The 18,791-nt window shown below is 42.8% G+C and overlaps 1 protein-coding gene across 1 annotated transcript in view; it reads right to left on the bottom strand.

Moving 5' to 3' along the window:
- Nucleotides 1-256: 256 nt before the first annotated feature.
- The window catches only part of tox3 (TOX high mobility group box family member 3), a 39,433-nt gene continuing 20,898 nt past the window's right edge, over nt 257-18,791 (bottom strand). Inside the window, exons 2-7 of the mRNA XM_047042769.1 lie at nt 14,963-15,028; nt 9,741-9,992; nt 3,408-3,671; nt 3,019-3,246; nt 2,597-2,677; nt 257-2,381 (exon numbers count right to left, since the gene is read on the bottom strand). Of these exons, the coding sequence (XP_046898725.1) occupies nt 1,530-2,381; nt 2,597-2,677; nt 3,019-3,246; nt 3,408-3,671; nt 9,741-9,992; nt 14,963-15,028 (1,743 nt within the window). The 3' untranslated portion in view covers nt 257-1,529. The remainder of the gene's footprint in view (nt 2,382-2,596; nt 2,678-3,018; nt 3,247-3,407; nt 3,672-9,740; nt 9,993-14,962; nt 15,029-18,791) is intronic.

The following is an 18,791-nucleotide window of genomic DNA, read 5'->3' as shown; positions in this document are numbered from 1 at the left end:
TTCATACAAAATTATGGCTACTATCATATTAGTGATGGAATGTCTGTTTGTTTTTGTTTCATGGCTAAGAAAAACTCAAACTAACGTTCCATTTAAGAGCTCAAAGCAAGTTCATACTGAAATGCATTTATTCTATGGACAATTTTCAAAAGCAGTTGATTTTATCTGTAAGCAAAATACAAACAAATGAAAAGCTGCTATTGTAACTCATAAAAAAGTATAAAAGAGCAGAAATGCACTATGTGGTATAGCAATCCACAGGTCATTTACCAATGTTTTATTTAAAGCCTCACATATTAAAACTTTACAACATGTGATATGAAAAATGTACAACTGTTCTCCTAATGGATGTAATTACATCTGGCAAAAAATACCTCCTTTACCTTTTCAGTTACCTTTTCATTGCAACAAATGGCTCTGCTAGTTTTTTTTCTTTTACTTTCAATAAGATTACTGTATCAAGGAGAAGTGTAAAAATACATCAATCGTGAAACCATCAACCTTGATCCTGGACTTTACCATAAAATATCCCCTTTATTACACAAAATAAAACATAATTTAGTTGTGAAACATCTGAGGTAAAAACAAATACATAAAAGGAGGATTTTTTTGGAGTGCCAGTTACACACTTTAGAGTAAACGAGCTTGAGGGTATTTTACTGGAAAGAGGATGTCTGATTTCTCCCAACTCTACAAAACACATACAGCAGATTACAGTTACAGTTTGATGACATATGATGACATGAATCATCTATGGCAGTTAATGTCTTCATTCCTCCATCCAGCAATTCCCATCCCCTGGACATTTTTCAGTTCACTTTCCTTCCTCGAGACATTGTCTGCCTTCATGACATTAGATGAATGTGCTCAGAAATGGCCTGAAATGCATGATGATTTGTTCAAAAAGTTCCCTTAGGCCATTGTTAAACAGTTACATCTGCAGGAATGTGGGGGTAGAGAAAGAGGGACAAGGTAGAATATACTGGCCAGCGAGGAAACAGACATTTTCGATGTGTGGGTTACTGTGTGGGTTTGTACCTATAAGTCTCTCAGTTCAGGTGCTCTTTTCCAGAGGCCAGAGCTGCCAAAACCTCGGTTGAAATCCATTCATCTGTCCAGTAGTTAGGCTGAATTGACTGCTTTGACCCCATAAATAAAGCTTTGTCGTTAAATAAAAACAGGCCTTTTCCCTGTGAAGGGTATGCCAGTCTTTTCAGAAATGTGCCCCACCGCCCCCCCAAGTCATTTTTCAAATTGACAATTGAGAGTAAGACCAACAAACAAAACAACAAACTAACAATCAATGGGCACACGCCTATAGACTTTTCCTTGTAGCACGGCCTATTTTATAGACAAAAATCCAGCTAAGGTATTTGCCCCTGTACATGTGTATGCATATCCGTCTATAACAATGGACAGTTCTTTGTAAAACATTCTAATTCTTACACACTTCTTAAGTGCAACTTAAAAAAGCAACATGAAATGATGCTTTTATTCTATTCTTCTTCGAGATAAGAATTCCATTTGGCTCAGTAGATGCTGACCTGGGACAGGACTTGGGCGTGGGCCTGGATTTGAGAGGGGTGAGGCTGTTGGGTGGCGGGCTGAGGGCTGCCCAGGGAGGAGGAGCCGCCCACGGAGTGTGGCGTACCGGGTGAGTGATGTGGTGGGGAACACTGGGACTGATGCTGCTGCTGCTGCTGCTGTTGCTGCTGCTGCTGCTGCTGGATATGCTGCTGCATCTGCTGCTGGTGCATCTGCTGCATCTGCATGTGTTGGATCTGCAGTTGCTGTTGCTGCATGTGCTGCTGCTGCTGCTGTTGTTGTTGTTGTTGTTGCTGCTGCTGCTGCATGTGGTGCTGCTGCAGTTGCTGCTGGAGGTGGTGTTGGAAATGCTGATGCTGCATCTGCTGCTGGATCTGCTGGTGGTGCATCTGCTGCTGCTGTAGCTGGTGGTGCTGCAGGTGCTGCTGCATCTGCTGCTGCTGTTGCTGCTGCTGCTGGATATGCTGCATGGCATGCTGCTGCACTGGCTGCATGGGGGGGCTCATCTGGGACACGGCCGTGGACTGGGCTCCGACCACCATGGCACCTCCAGCGCCCATCTGGCCCAGCAGCTGTGATGGCACTCCGCCGCCAGATGGCATGTTCTGGTGGGCCACCGCCACAGAGGTAACGATCTGGCTGCCCCCCAGCCTCATCTGCAGTGGCTTGGGGGCGATGGCCCGGGGCATGGCGTTCTGGAGGGCCTGGGCAGCCGCGGACATAGAGGCATGCTGGGAGAGGGGTGAGGGCAGCACCAGGCCTGGGGATAGGCTGGTGGAGGCCAGGGTCTGTTGCACAGAGCGGATGGTCTGAGCTTCTGCTGACTCTGCTGCAGCCTGGAAGAAACAATAATGTGTTAGTCATATGTAAAGAATGATTATACACAAATGCAGAACCCATTTGAACCCGTTTAAGAGGACTCTCTCGCACAGGTAAAACAACAACAGCAGAAGGGTGACAAGCTCCGTGTGAAAATGTGAATATTCAATTTACTGCATGTCAGTATCAAATTCCTGTTTCTGTCAGGTGAAAAGTGAAAGAAGAGTCTCACCTTGGAAACCAGGCTGGCACGGTAGGCAGCAAGGGCTTTCAAATACTCCTTTTTGGCAGCCTCTGTTTTGCTTTTGTACACCTGCAATGACAAGAAGGACAGGTGTGAACGACAGGTGAGAAACAAAGGGTCTCTCAATACTTCTTTTCACCTGAGGCAATTTCATAAAGTGTCAAAACTGTCTGCTTTGTAGGTTTGGGTCTATCAATTTCCTTTCTCTTTTATCCATGAAGTCAGAACTCAATAATCCTGGAATTTAGTATGACACTCCATACTGCTAAGCAACAAAACAGCAAGGTATTGATTGACAAACAGAGAGTTAAAATTGCAATATAACTTCATTCACACTGTAGGAGCAATTATTTGTATTTGCTAACAATCAAGTGGTACGTCTTCAACCAAACGGAAAAAATTTGTTTCACCTGCTTCTGTTCCTCTCCCAAGCCATCCCACATTGATGCTACAATCTTAGAGACTTCTCCAAAGGTGGCGTTGGGGTTCTGGCCTTTAATGGCTGCCTGTGTGTCTCTGAAGAACAGGGCGTAGGCCGACACAGGCTTCTGGGGCTCATTGGGATCCTTCTTCTTCTTCTTCTTGGGGGTCTTGGGCTTCTTCCCAGCATCTGGAGCTGGGCGCTTCTCTCCAATCACCTGCCACAATCAAAATAGTCTTCCTTAGACAGAGCTTTTGTAGCACATACAAGGTTTGTAACGCCAATTGACATCAACCACCTGTTGAACCTCAATGCAAAGCATTTCTTTGGTAATATTTTGTTCTGATGGTATCCAAAAGGTATTTGGTCTCAACTCACCCTATTGCCATCATCTTGGTCGTCCTCATTGATGGAGCTGGAAGGTGAAGGCGTAGCAGACTTGCTAGCGGGCGGCGAGGGTGAGGTGTGGGCAATGTTCGGCCCCATCATGTTGAGGCCTAGCTGGGCGTTGAGCTGGGACTGGTTGATGGTAGTGAGCTGGTTCCGTGACATCATAGCATTGGGGTTGTTCATACTGATGATAGACCTCATCACCATGGCAGGGTTGGGGGGATACTGGCGAAGGTGGCCCTGGCCAATGTTCTGAACCAGAGGAGGAACACACAAAAAGAATAATCACACCATTGCATTCCTACATTCCGCAGAAGAATCAGGCCATCATTCTCCAGTGTGTCAGTTATCAGATAATACAAAACCCTTGTACACACCTTATATGAATCAAGGATGAACAAAACAAACAAACTGTAATCTCAGTTACTGAAAAGGAAAAACGATCTAGATGCATGCATACCCAACTTGGTCTGCCAGAAAATACACGGTTGCATAACTTGCACTGACTTGGTTGAAAACCCCATTGTGTGCTTAGGCATATGTCATATCCCTAGTCCGTATGAATGGAATGGATAATAGCAGATTTTGTATCCTTCAGATGGGTACATAAACTCAAAATCCATTGAAAAGGAACAGTCACATTTTGTATGGGCAATAACTAACTTTGGATATCTGCTCCCCAACAACTCAAAAGTCTTCACATTTTTGTAAAGTGTGACATTTCGAAGGTAATAACTTTCACTGCTTCGGTGATTGAAGCATAAAACGATACCTCCAGTACTTTTAAGAGATGAAATTCTATCTGCTGGCAGCTTTCATAGATCACATTTTCACTGCAAAAGAGTGAAATAATGTAGTTCTGTATAATCAACTCAATAAATCAACTTGCTGAGGGGAATCAGATTTGAGTGTCTTCGACATTTTGCTCTCTTTTACTATCCTGTGTCCAATCAAATAACACATTCAGTGGTTTTTATAAATTTTCTTGATAAAACGTTTAGGTCTTCGAAATGTAATTTTGGAGAGGGGGGAGGTGAAGTGTTTGCATTGATTGCAGTGAGGATGAAATGACTAGGATTCCCAGTCTGCCAAGAGGGAAGATAGATCAGAGAGCCAGTACTGCTGACAAGGAACACAGAGAATGGATGAAGAAGAAGGAGGAGAAGAAGAAGAAGAAAAAAGAAGTGAACACAGAAAGGTGATTTGTTCTCCCTGGGCACATCCATCTGGTATTCAGCAGCACAAACTCAATCTCTACCAACATCAACACATCATCACACCACGCACCTGGATTTATTGAAAAAACCTCATGAACTCCCGGTCTTCAAAACAATATTCTTACACCTCAGACAAAAAACATATTGGATTTACAATCCATTTCTTTCTCATATGCCATGTCTACTGCTTATCATAAACACAATCTACCAAACGAAATGTATTCCATATTTACATCTGCATAGAAGCTTCTGTAAAAGCGGAACATTATTCAGAGTTGTTTTTCATTCTGATATTGCAAATATGGTGCCATTCAATTCCCTCCCTGAATAAATGCCGCTATAAGTGAGCCTGTGTGAGCGACTATGATTTACATATCTGCAGTCTAGAATGTTCTAGTTGATGTGGAAGTCTCATTGTCATCTCCATTAGTGAGCACACAAGGGCTCTAACAGTGCTCTCTACTCCTTGAGAACATCAAAGATGCACACTGAGCTCATTAGCCGTGACCATCTGTATAATAACACTTTGGTCCAATCCCACTGATGCAATTTCACTTACTGCAATGACTCATTCTGCAGTTTTTTCCCACACATAATTTTCTCTCCAAATGGCCTTTACTTGTTCAAAGGGCACTTATAAAATGCTTTTACTTTAAAAAGAGAAGGCCACTGATAGTTCTTATTGGTTTGTGTAAAATATGGTCACATCTTGTCGATCTTTCTCAACTATTACTGAGAGGGGTGTGTTTTTTTTACAACTTGTTCAGTTTCTAATTATAAAAAAAAGACATTAACTCCTAATAACAGAACCATGTTATCCAACTAAAAAAGACATGAACCAATCCTAGCTCTAGTGAGATTTAAAAAAAAACATTTTACAATTACCTTGATTAAGAAGCTGTGTGTGAATCTGAAAAAAGTCTAAAAGTTTATTTCAATCCTTCTGTTTTCTCATTTGCATTTTGATTGCAATATTGTCTGCAGTCACAGAGCAGACATCTAACTAGTTATTTTGATAGTCATCATAAATCTGTAAATAAGTCCTTATCTTGAGTGCACAGTGGCCAGATGTGCCCAGCCCCCGACCCACTCCAACCCCCTCCTAAACCCCTCCTTTGCCAGTCTCCATCCACATCCTCTTGTATGTGTGTGTGTGTGTGTGTATGTGTGAGAGAGAGCTTGTCTTTGTGAATAAGTCTGTGCATGTTTGTATATCAAACACTAGTAAGCTAGTAAGAGTCAAAGCAATCTATCCTCCAATCAATAAATCTGTTTGATGGAAACATTGAGAGGAAAATACTCAACTTGTACTCCGTAAAACACTGAGCTCAGGACAACTCCAGTAAAAGGACCCAGCTTGACCCATGTACCGGTCAAGCCACCACAAGTCCATTGACTTGTTTGATGGAAGACTGATTTCTGGAAAAATCATTATATCCTCTCCTCGACATCAAAGCATTCCAACAACTATCAGACGCAATAAAACACAACAACAATGACCAACATCCTTCTGTCACACACAGGGCAATACACACAGCAGCTGGGTTTGAAAAATGCTATATTACTTATTCACACGCACAAGTGCAGAGGATAACAATCTCAATAGGGATGTCAATGAAAAGAGCAAAGAGTCTGTTCTTGAAGATATTGGAATCAGAATTTGGGGAGGTGGGGAATTTATTAACAGTGGCACTGTGTGAGCTGTAACAGGCTGAAAAGAATGTTAACAAGTTCAATTTCCATTCAATCAACGACAGAGCTCTTGGAAATGTTCCATTGCAGGCGAAGGGTAAAATCATCTATATGGTAATTATAGGATGAATCCCCCAGTAACTTTCGCCAGCATGAAAGGTCAGTCCTATTAAAGATAGTTTATCAGTCCTCTGCACATATTCCTTTACTGGGCTTCTAAACGGGAACATCATTTTATTTTCATTCCCATTTTCGGCTACCTGCAGAACTCAGTGCTTAAGCCAAATGAGAAAAATGGAATTTGGAATGCTGGTAAAAGCTATAATAGCATGAAGATAAATTGTTTTTCTCTTTTTACCCCCTGTCTCAGGGCAACACACCTTATTTTTTTCCTCTTCTGCATACATAGTTCAGCCAACCTTTCTTAACCTACACAGCCCCCCAAAACTCTCCACCCTCACACCCAGCCTGAAATGTATTCTAATTCTCCACACCCCTTCTTTTTTCCCCTGACCATGACTCCTTCCCCTTGCCACAGTATCTCACACCCCTCCCCCGCTTCTCCTCATGCACTGTGGGTATTTAAAACTTGTTCAACATGATATCATTTCATTTCAAGCACTGCCTGAGAAAACCAAATTAAAGAATCAATCACATAGAAGGTCAGGTTGAGACTTCATTACAAGTATTGCATGCCTGCATGAATATCTTTCATTTCTGTCTGACCCAATATGTCACAATAGCTGTCTGCAGTAAGAAAAAAGAAAGAGAAAAAAACAGGACGGGAGGGAAAATCCACTCTCTGAAATTGATGTACAACTGATGTCAGTCGGACTAGGCTTGGAAGGGAGATAAGAGCGAGAAAAAAAAGAAGAAAAAAAAAGACATGCTCCCTGCAACAAGGGTCACATTTTCCAGTACATTTAGGACACACTAGTATGAATTGGTTCAATTTCATCATAGAAACCACCATCTGCAAATTACTTACTTATTTCCGATTGCATTGTTGAGCATTGTCCAAAACTCAACTATTCTAGCAAAATTGTCATGGTCCAATCGATAATCACAAAATGTAGCTAAAGATGGATATCTACAAACACACCCTAGGTCAGCTCTCACAACAAATGTAATCATGTGCACTACATCTCTGTATCTATTTCTGTTAGAAAACACAGCAAAAGTATAAACAAAATGGATCTCTCTTCTGATCTCCACTCTTGGTGGCTACTGTACATTTCGAACCCAATTATAAATGACATTCTGCAGAGAATGTTTCATGTACTGCTCTGCTTGTGTTTACCTGTGAAGGGAGGCAAGCTAAAAAGATGGAAGAGATAGCCTGTTTTTTTCTGAACAAGAATAGAAGACCTGTGCAGCAGGCAGTGAAATAGGTCTAGGCAATACTAGTATAGGCAATACTGGCAGCTCTACCTCCAATACTATTTGGCACCATTGAGACCCAATCACAAATCAGGAGGACACATGCTGGGAGACAAAAATGAGAGTCAGGAGCTTGTTAGGAGAGCAGATTAAATAAATAATGACTTCACATTCAGGGCTTGCCAGGCGTTTTTCGCAGCCGAGAAATGTATTTCTCTTTGTAGAACCACAGCATCTGTGGCCAATTTGCAAGACATACGCAAGGCATTAGGGGAAAGGAATAGAGGCAATTCTCAAAGAGTACAGGTACAGACATTGGTTTGTTTCTAATAACGTTGGGACAGGCTATCACAGGGAGGATTTATTTACCGTCAGACAGTTATGAGAAGAAAACTAAAAATTATGTTTGGGGAATATGTGGTTCATAGAAAAAGTAATTGTAACACTGCATGGTTTATTTGTGTGTCAAATAACTCACACTAAATATTGTGATGCTGAATGTTGATATCACTTTGAAACACATTGAAAGACCTTTGCTTGTGTAGTGTCGTTCTATATAATGAATTGCAAAAGATAAGCTTACTTATTTAATCAAACTTTGATTTTCCCCTTTCAAAGCCAAGACAATGACGTAAATCAATGGAATTTTCAATGCCTTGTCTCACTGTTCAGGACTTTTGGGGATCAATCCCATTTGCACACAAAATAAGAGGCAACCGTAAGCCTTTCTGTGGTACAATGTGCGGTGAGTGATAAAGAGAGAGCAGTGTGCCAGTGACAATGCCACAAGGCAAGGAGCAGAAACCTACATTCTCCACTCACTTTTAATAGAGTCTCCTCACAATCGGAGACATGAGCCATGCAAATGGTGTTAAAGAGGAATAATGTTTGAGAATCAAATCTAATCCTCCACCAAGTCGTGAGAACAGTCGGGACAGTAATTGTGTCAAGGTTTCGTTTCTTCCAGATGTAGAAAGCTTAACTGACCATGAAATGAAAATTCTTTAGGCAAAAGCCTTCTGGGACTTTATTTTAAAGGCTGCAATTATTTTACATGCCAACAGCATTGAAGGGAAAAATGTTATAAAATGTGTAGTGCCTGGTCATATAGCAATGTAAATAAATATCTTTAATATGACAGCAGTGTGTAACAAAAAGGTGGGGGGGTCTAAAACCTATTTGATATAAACAGACAGTAAAAAGATAATGATATTTTCCCTCAATGGTGGTTCACAAAACAAACCCACTATCAATATCATCTCTGCCAGTGACACTCTGGCTTCCATTTCTTTTCCCCTAAATGAATCCTCAATTTTCTGTAATAGGGCTCTAAGACAACTAGTCAGGCAGTGACATTTCCATTTTTCCTCCTCAGTGCCTCTGTGGCATTTGAAAACGCCTTTTTCTATCAACAATCTTACAATCTTTACCACATAACATTATCAGTATAAAATATGTGATTGCTTGGGACCACTATTCCACATTTTAGCGTTCACATCAATGGGCAGCAGGGTTAAGCTTGAAATCCATTCATTGACTTCTTGGCTAAATACTAGCTCTGGACGGTTAATTCTAGAAGCCCTTGGTTATTCAACACATACAGTAAAAACCTGAACCTAAACTGCATCAAGGCATTGTAGTTGGGTTCATTCAGGCGCAGAGAACTAAAGGCATGGAATTCCTATGTGACAGCTAGTTGACAGCACAATGCATCAGAATTTGCTGTCGGTCTTTCTGGAACTTACATTATAAAAAAAAAGTGTAGTATTAGGGCGCACCAATTTACCACAGTAAAAAGACTAGTCATGTTGAACACACAATGTTTGACCCTCGTTACTGCAATGTTGTACTTTCTTTCATACTTTGTAAACAAGACCAGATGCTGTGGCAGGTGCAGCAACTGCAGGAGGTGGGTGATTTACACAGTGAAGGTTATGCCTCAGTGAAATGGCTTATGTAGGTTTGGCTACTCATACTTTCATAAGTGTCATGGAGTCGAAGTTCCAGCATAGGGACAGTTTGTTGAACTCACCACTGGAAGGCCATTGTTGCCAGCCAGACCCTCTTGATCCATCATGTTCCGTGAGATGGTGATGGAGGGCAGCTCCAGACTCTGAGGGGGGAATTGGGGGGTGAAGGGACCCCTGTGGTGAGGTGGAGGGTTTGGGACTCCTGGGAAGGGTGTGTCCACCTCTGATAAGCCCAAGCCAGACTCCGTCTCTGGAGGGGGGGTGATGGGAGGGATTTCAAACTCCTCATCGCCCAGGCTTGGGGTGTGAAATGTCTGAAGAAAAAGAGGAGTTCAATGTTGTTAATGACAATACATACCACACAGACTCTTAGGATCAAAGCAATGGTTTAAACTATCCATCAAGGTGTGGTGGATCTCTCCATTGCACATCAAAACTTGTGTTCGACTGATTAAAGGAAATACTTTGCTTTAAATTGGAGTGGTGATACACTTGCCTATTAACAAACTGAGATATAACATTTCCTAAAACCTATTCAAGTCCACTCTGAGCTGAGGGGGAGGGGGGGGGGAACGTGCAGAATGGAGACGATGTCAAATCCGAAAATATCAAGCAGCAATCATGAGAGAGGAGCAACATGAAAAAAGCTCTTAATCTTAGGGGGGGGGGGGGGGGGGGGTAGTGATGGAAGATGTTGGGCGGAGAAAGTGCGGAGAAAACACACGTCACACAGAGATGGGTTTAAAGAACATTTTCAGAGATTATTGCACTTTGCCAAAAGTATTTATCTTTGTTCCCCGTGCTTGCACCCTTAAATCTGCTCATCAAACAGCCTAATCCTTCTCCCTTCTGAATTAAAGCTTTTGGCTTTTGACTGCTCACCTACTCCGGGCTTGTCTTCATCTGCACATTCCATAAGCCAGTCTTCGAAAGGCCAATGTATTCACGCACCAACAATGACCAAATTTCAGCAACATCCAGATAAGTTTGGTCACAGGCATGTTGGGATTCAACTGCTCCCTCTCTTCCATATCAAAGCTTTAAGTTGAGTTCAAACCCGTCTCTCTATTCCTTGGGTCAGTGTTTTATCATTGTTGATTCACATGTTGCCAGGATAGGCTTGGGGAGAGCACATATGTCAATCTAATTCTCCCTCTCTCCCTCTCTCCAGCCTGGCAGTGGAATAATACAAAAGGAAAGCAGTGGGGGGAATGTGCCAACATAGCCCTTGATTAGAGTATATTAATGTTCCCCTCGCTTGCCTTAGCACACAGACACTTGAAACTAAATCATTGCCTACTCAGGGCAGCTGTCTTAACAAGCGTTGAAGAATTCCAGTGGAAGAGATTGTTAGTAGAGTTATCTTTCTATTTTTTTGGTTAGTTCCCTTAATTTTTGTCCATATATTAGTGTTTGGGTTTTAATTTGCATGTTTCTGTTAAATCGGTATGTTTCCCCAAATCATCTTCATCCCAGCTTTTGCTTCTATCTGTGAGAAGCAGACAAACTAACAAGAAACAACCATTGTACCCTGCTTCCATCTCTTCCCTGAGCCCAAAGGAAACAAACCCCTTTCTGGAACATTCTTCACTTCCATGCCTAATAACAGTGGAGAGTCCAAACTAATCAAAACAAAAAGTGTTTAACATAAACAAAATGGACAGTCATGGCTCAACGCTGGAGTGTCCAGGCTGACATATGGAAGTGATCAGGGGAAGAAGATCATCTCAGACAATCAAAACCTGAACCAGTCATTAGGGAAGATTGACGTGCAGTAAAAATGTGTTTGGTTGGCTACTTTTACAGTCCTCTCCATTATGGCCAAGGAGAGAGGCAAGCCATGGTTTCCATTGGTGTCTCTCATATGGATACAATTAGCAATGCAAGCAAATTTCCTCAGGCATTAAAATGTGTAAGTGAAATCAGGGCAGCGTACAGGACTATATATGGACAGTCTTGCCCTATGGGCTAGTGTACTGTGGCCTGAATTACAGTGCCAACCGAGAGCTCTGAGACAACCATGGTTGAAGGTGAGCTGAGGTGAATTCCATTTTTATAGTAAAACAGAGCAAATGTGACTGCGACCTTTAAGATAAACACAGACATGCCCTTCAAGGGCAGCAATGGAAGGATTTGGTTTCTGCTAAACAGCACAGAAGTAAAGGAGAGAAAAGAAAGGGGGGAGAGAGAGAGAGAGATAAAGAAAGAAAGACAGAGGGGAAGAGAGGGAGAGAACAAATGGAGTGGGATCACTCCCAAACACTACGCCCGTGCCTCATCTGCTGCAGTTAATGATGATCCAAATTAACATCTGCACAAGAAGAGTTGCAAATGGAGACATGGAGACACGTCTCGTCCGGGAGTATGGAAGGTGTCAGCTGTCACTGATGGCCTGCTCCTCTGGGAGGAGGTGCCAGACTAAGGAGAGCCTGGTGGAACCCAGAGAGAGAGTGTGTTACAGCCTTGCACACTGCCTGGTGTCACTTCACATAAAGCCTGCCTAATTCTGCACTGGGAGCAGCTTAGGGGGGGCTCTGATCTCAGATTAAGAGATGCACAATCCACTTTCTTCACATCAGCGCCTGATTATCCATTTAAATTGTTCTGAAAGCTCAGCAGAGGCTAGTGCCAAGCCAGATGCTGGCTCTGGGTGTGAGAGCATGTATGTGTGAGTGTGTGTGTGACGGGACGCTCTGTTGGCAAGCTCAGGGTCCGATGGTACAGTGGTGGGGGGGCAGAACAGGCCTTGTAAGAGAGAGTCCAGATCTCATGCCCCAGCAGATGTGCAGGGAATCTCCCCGACACCATGTGCCATGTACACTACTCATGCATTACAGTGCAAGCATGGTGGCAAGTACTATTAACTCCCAAAGACATTGAAAAGCGACATGATTAATGAGAGATTTCCAGATTCAGGGACCCCCATCCCACTTTTCCTGGTGCCAGTACTGGAGGGTCTCTCCTAACATCAAACAGGGTCATAGTAAAGCTTTGAGGCAATATCTTCAGCCTTTCAATAAATGTTGTAATCCAATTCGCTGATGCAATAACCAAGACTTGTTAAAGGCAGCACCATAGAATTACTGCATATAATAGGCACCAGGATCGATACACCAGAACAACGGCTCTGTTTCCAATATCTGATGGGCCAGAAAAGCCCAGCCCCTCAAATTACATCGCTGAGGCCCACAATCAACATGTTTCAAATTTGGACCATCTTAAATCCATTTCTACATATTTATAGTTCATTACACCTCTCTAATTTGATTGAAAGGGAGAATGGATCCCTCTGTGTGAAACTAAACCCCCTATGCATAATATCATGTTCCCTTAGGCGAGTAGTGTAGCTCTCAGTCTGGAGGTACTGTATGCTTTAACAAGCACACCAAGGTCATCTTATCTCCTCATGTAAGTGCGCATGGTAATAATACACCAACCTCAATCCAAAGCCAGCCAATATTACTTTATCTAGTGCATTAGATATTTCCTGGTTTCTTTTCCCTTTCTAGCCTGTTTTATTCTGAATTGAAGCATATGCTGTGAGTCCTAATCCTACTGAGCCAAATAGTACCGAGTTTAAGAAGGTCTGGCAGTTTTTCAAGTTGCCCTTTGGTTCCAGTTGAAAACAATGTCTGTGTAAATAACGCAGCATGAATGTAGCTGCTTTCAAAGTTAGTTGTTCATCACAGAGCAAGATCCATCTTGGCTGGCACTGGTGCAGAAGCCTTCTCTTCCACTGCACCCAAAGCCCAATGCTGACACATTAAGTAGATTAATATGGTGCAACAGTGGAGAGAAAGTTCAGTTCAGTGTAAAATTACACAACAGAAAGTGGAAAGTCACTTTAATTTTACTTCAGCTCAGGTTACAAAAAAACGATACGGCATCCACTCCAATCATGTTTTCATTGGAAAATAAAAGAATCCGTGCTCTGCGGTTACACTCTCTCTCTCTCTTTCTCTGAAAATGGAAGAGTGAAGACAAAACGTAGGCTAAAGTACAATGCCATCTGCGCTATAACACTGGAAACAGTTGTTCCTTTTGATAAAATGCAAATGAGTCGGGCTGTTGTATCAAGTCCTTACCAGACCAGCCCCCATCCTGACCCAGCGGGCCCTCACAGCTGGAGATGAACGCTTTCTGAACACTCTGTAAACGCTCTGTGAACAGATTGTGCTGGCGTGGCCTCGCCACGCTGAGCCTCACCAGTCCTGTAGATGTGCAGGATGCACCCAGTCGGAGCAAATGTGGGGGGAAATTAAACTTCTCCCTTTAAGTCTCTTGCTTTGTACTCTGGTCATTCAGTGGATTTGAGGTCAAAGGACCCTGCTCGTAACAGCCCTGCACCTGAATTGAGCAGGAGGATTGCTATGGAGCTAACGATACAGGGAACTGCTGTTTCCTGCTAACTACTCCAGTTAAGATGCTTTTATACCATTTCAAAAAAGGCCGTAATTTTCCCTGCCGTAAAATGATTATTTGATGGGGTTAAACATCTCAAGGGAGATTACTGTTTTGGTTTGATTAGGAATGGCTTGGTTAAACTACAAAGGCTGACAAGTATTTTTTGAAGGTTTGTGTCTAATGACAGGGTTGAAGTGAAGGAGTACACTGATATATTTAGAACACTGTTGAGTCTTAATCCAGCCAAAGCTCTGAGCGAAAGCTTTGGGAAAGTCACAGAGCCTAACTGTTCCCAACCTGCACGTGCCTTTCATGAAATATACACTTTATACATATAACGCTGACACTTCTATTGTATAATGATGCCAGATGGCATGTCGTAACATCGTCAACTGTCAGGTAAAAGAATGGTAAGGTGGATGACAGCGCTAGCATCTCATCTGGCTCCTTCATGGCCTCTTTGAATGAGAATGAAAACAGGTGTCTTTTTGGAAAGACACCTTGGCTGAGTGCTGTGAGGGCAGTCACCTCACAGAGGTTTCACAATCCACACAGTTGCTCTAAATTACGTTTTTATGTTGAACTTGGCTGATCTTTTGCATCTCTGCAAAATTATGTTTGTATAGATGTATATTAAGTTCAGGCCTCGATGGGTGTTTCCAACATTGTATCATGTGCGTGCACAGTAGCCTATCAAGTATGCAGTCGGAGACAGATGAACATTTTATTAACAATGTTTAGAACCAAACAGATTTCAGACTACCGTAATATCATCTGAAATGTGTTGATTCAGAATGAAAAGATTTGGTCTGTCAGACTCCCCTGATTTTCTCTTAAATACTAAGCTTGTATTAAAGTAACAGTGATATGCCATACTTACATCACCAGCTGCAAGCAGGGCACCGTTCGCCTCCGCCATATTCATGTAGTTGTTGTTGTTCTGGAACTGCAAGAGAAGAAGAGAACTGATCATTATCAACCTGACCTTATATCAACATTACATCAACTGATGAAACATGAGACATCTCCCTTTCAGAATGGGTGTCCATCCATTTGTGGGTGTATCACTTGGTGTCACGTGTTTACATTGTGAGTTAACCCCTCGCTCTCCTTGCATCCTGACAACTATTGCTTTATTATTTGTTGGAACGACGCCCATCCTGGGAGAGGCCTGGCCAATTCAGTACAGGATAATTAGATTTCGGGGCCTGGCTATTCAGACCTTATGAGATGGCAATTAAGGATGGGTTTGCATCACAAAGCAAAGTATCGAGATGCAGAGGCAGGTTATTAACTTGAAGTAACCCATGACGGTGTTGGTGGTGGTAGTGGGGGCTGAAGATGCTCAGGAACAATCACAAGATGGTGGCGAGTAGGACTAGATTATTGTAGGTTTGGGTTTGGTCGGGCTCATAAGTGGGGGTTAAGTGTAGATGAGCTATTAAATACAGTGGCGCTTTGGGTAAGAAATAGCATGGTGCTTTCACAACCGACTCCTCTAAACCCACACACAGCCTCCTCCCAGGCAAAATGGCTGCCACTTCCTTTCTTCTGAGACACAAGCGTGCTGACAGATAGGAACAATGGGACAGAGAATGAAGAATTATGGCCTAGCAGCTGGGCCCTGGAGCACAATGCACCTCACTGTGAGTGAGCAGCGCCAACCCAGCCTACACAGGGAGGCAGAAAGAGCAAACCACAGTGTGTTGAGTCTTCATATGAAAACCCCAAGACATTTTCCTGGTTCAACAAAGCAGTGGAGAAATCTCCTTTTGTGTATTTATTACAAAGTCATTATTTCAAAACATTATGAATGCAGAACTCAAACAGAAGTAGAAGGGGGGGGGGGTTCTTATCTTAGTGAATGCCAAACAATAGTGGAAACAAATTAAGATCAGAGCGAAATGAGAAGTGCGTTCATTTATTTTCTGTTCTTTTGTTTTTTTTTTCTTCTCTGTCCCTCCTTTTCTTCTGAGTGGTTAGTATGCGAATGTAATTACCGCAAGAACTGCGTCTAATCAACTGCGAATGGTATCCATTAATTAGTCTGTGCCCTGGAGAGAGAAGGGAGAATCAGCGGCTATGTTAACAGCGTAACGCACCAACGAGAAAGGAAGCCACAAGGCCCGCTAGCAGTTGGCAAAGCAGGTGGTTTGAGCAGCACTCTAGTCCATTGCTAGACCTCTCACCTGGTGCTGCCCTTCTAAACTGTATCTTAGCTGGGCACTGCAGAACAAACACACTTTTGCACATGCACAGACGAATAGATAAAGTTGACTGAAAAACATCTGACAATTAGAGGTCCTCCCTTCCCAGCCCCAGTAACTTGGAGACCTGACACAGCCAGGGTACGTCAGATATTCTCAGAAGCACTCGGCTAGTAATTAACCTCACAGAAGGCTTATCTGTGGAGTGTTACCCTGCCCCCCCCTTTCTTCTTCTTCTTCTTTAGATTACAAATTGAAGTCTCTGAGATATCCTTCTCCTATTCAAACACAGGGAACATTGTGCCGATGTGGAGAGAGATAGGGTTTCTTGCAGTCTTGTCTTTGTCCCACCCCACCCCTTGTGTTATCCTAGATGTGAGTAACATGTTCCAGAATGTGAACAAACATTGGTTCATGAAGTTACTGACTGATTTGCACATTGTAATTGTAGGGAAACTACAAAGAGTGTGTATATGTCAAGCTGGAGGATTGAAGGCATCTATTTCTAATGTTTGGTGTTTTTCATTGGTTTCATTCATTTCCGAAGCAATAAGCTGCCTTGCACCACCTCTCTACCCATCACACATCTTTACCTTTAATAATGCACATATCAAAGAATGAACCAACACACACCGGATCAACATGTGAGACGAATAAAGACCCAGAGGGATAATTTAATGTTCAAATCAAACCCCCTCACCAGGGATGGTGCAATCAGGAAAGGCCAAGCATTAATTAGCGGTGTGAAATTCTCTGGGCTCCGTTTCCTCGAGGAAGGTTTCCAGGCTCCTCTGAGAACAGGTCCAATTCTCCTCGGAGAACCCCCTAACTAACAACCCAGGAAATGTCCCCAGCCACTGGTATCAATCTTGACCATTAAGAGCTCTGTAGCGGCAGGCCATTGGCCCAGGCCTCGGCGGAGAAGCCAGGCAGAACAGAGAGAGGATCTTGTTATTGTTATTCTCGATTCATTTTGGCCAAACGCATTTTAATGTTCATGTTCACGGGCCTGGCCGATTGAGTCAAATGCCAGATGAAATTAGATGTGATTGGAGGGACCGTGCAGCTGACGGCTGGGAAGGCACTGAAATGGGTCAGAGCAGACAATGAGCGCTCTGTAATTAAAATGATGAGAGGAGCTGGATGAGTGCAGTAACAGCCTTGTTAGGGCAAACAATGCTACGCTCACGGAAAGCTTTTTGGCAGCGAAGTCCTTTGCCACTGGTGGTGGGAGATGGGCCAATCAGCGGAGTCGTATCACTTGATCATGACAGGGTAGGATGTTACTGAAATGTTATCAGAGGGTGTTCTTTACTTAACCAAGGAACTGACTGGAAAAAATCTATAGGAACACAGCAGCAACAGCCCGGCTGTGACAAAGCCTTTAGACGGCCCAGCACACTGAAGCCCAGCATGTTCCCGAAAACAAGTGATATCTCTCTTCGCCGCTCTCTTTCTCCCCTCTCTCTCTTTCTCCTGGAGGGCTCTGGCAGAGGGGAACGAGCATCGAGAGTAGAGCTCTTTTAAAACAGCCGTGGGATAGGAGGCTTTTATTAACAGGGTGAACCCATGGCCAAAGAAGCTGTGTAATACGAGCTGTGGTGAGCGCCAGACACGGCTAAACGACAGAGCAAACACTGGCCAGGCAGTGTTTTCATTCCCACTTGTGCACTACCAGCACATTTCTTCAATAAATGTTTCAGAACGGAGAATTAAGAGCTTACATAGCGCCTGATCCCACAGTGAAAAGACTGTACTATTTCAACGATCACAGGGAGATTGAAAAGCGTGCTTCCTGTAGTTGACTCATGCAGAGACAAATATGAATTCCCTCTTCTCTTGGAGAGCAATCAATTCATTTTAGTAACTCTCCTCTGTTTCAGATTTTTTCCTATAACTGTCTCTCTTTTTCTGTCTCTCTTTTTCTGATATATTTGATAATTCAGTACTTCCAGGATTTGCCTGGGGACATATTACAACCTAATTTACTAAATGCGTCTTAGCTTCCACCATTCAAAGACAAATTTGGAGAATCTCAACACTCAAACTAAACATCAATCAGCTCTGCAACCTCTTCAATATATTTGGCACGAATGTAGGCAATGTCATTTGAAAGGGAAATATTTCAACACAATATGTATAACCTTAGACCAAGAATATTCTTATGAAACTGTGTCCAGTGGGAAATAAGCTGTTTGGCAGCTATTACACCAAACAAAATTATTCCAACCCCGGGGCACATGCAATATTACACCAACATGACCCTATCTAACCCAAATATAATGGGGAAACCACACATATCCTATAAGTAAACATGGACTGGACAAGTTTGATCCACAAAATACACGCCTGAAGAGCATCTGATAGTGTAGCAAACTGCCAGTAAGATAGAGTGTCCATTTGGAGATCGAATGCTTACTGCAGGTCCGCCAACTGGAGAGCAAAGTCTATGTGCACCCTACATCATTTTGAGGAAATCGTTGAAATGTTCCACATTGGAAT

This window comes from Hypomesus transpacificus, chromosome 19 (genome assembly GCF_021917145.1).
Source record: "Hypomesus transpacificus isolate Combined female chromosome 19, fHypTra1, whole genome shotgun sequence".
Classification (NCBI taxonomy): Eukaryota; Metazoa; Chordata; class Actinopteri; order Osmeriformes; family Osmeridae; genus Hypomesus; species Hypomesus transpacificus.
The sequence above is the reverse complement of the archived record's forward strand: the minus strand, read 5'-3'. Positions and strand labels throughout refer to the sequence as shown.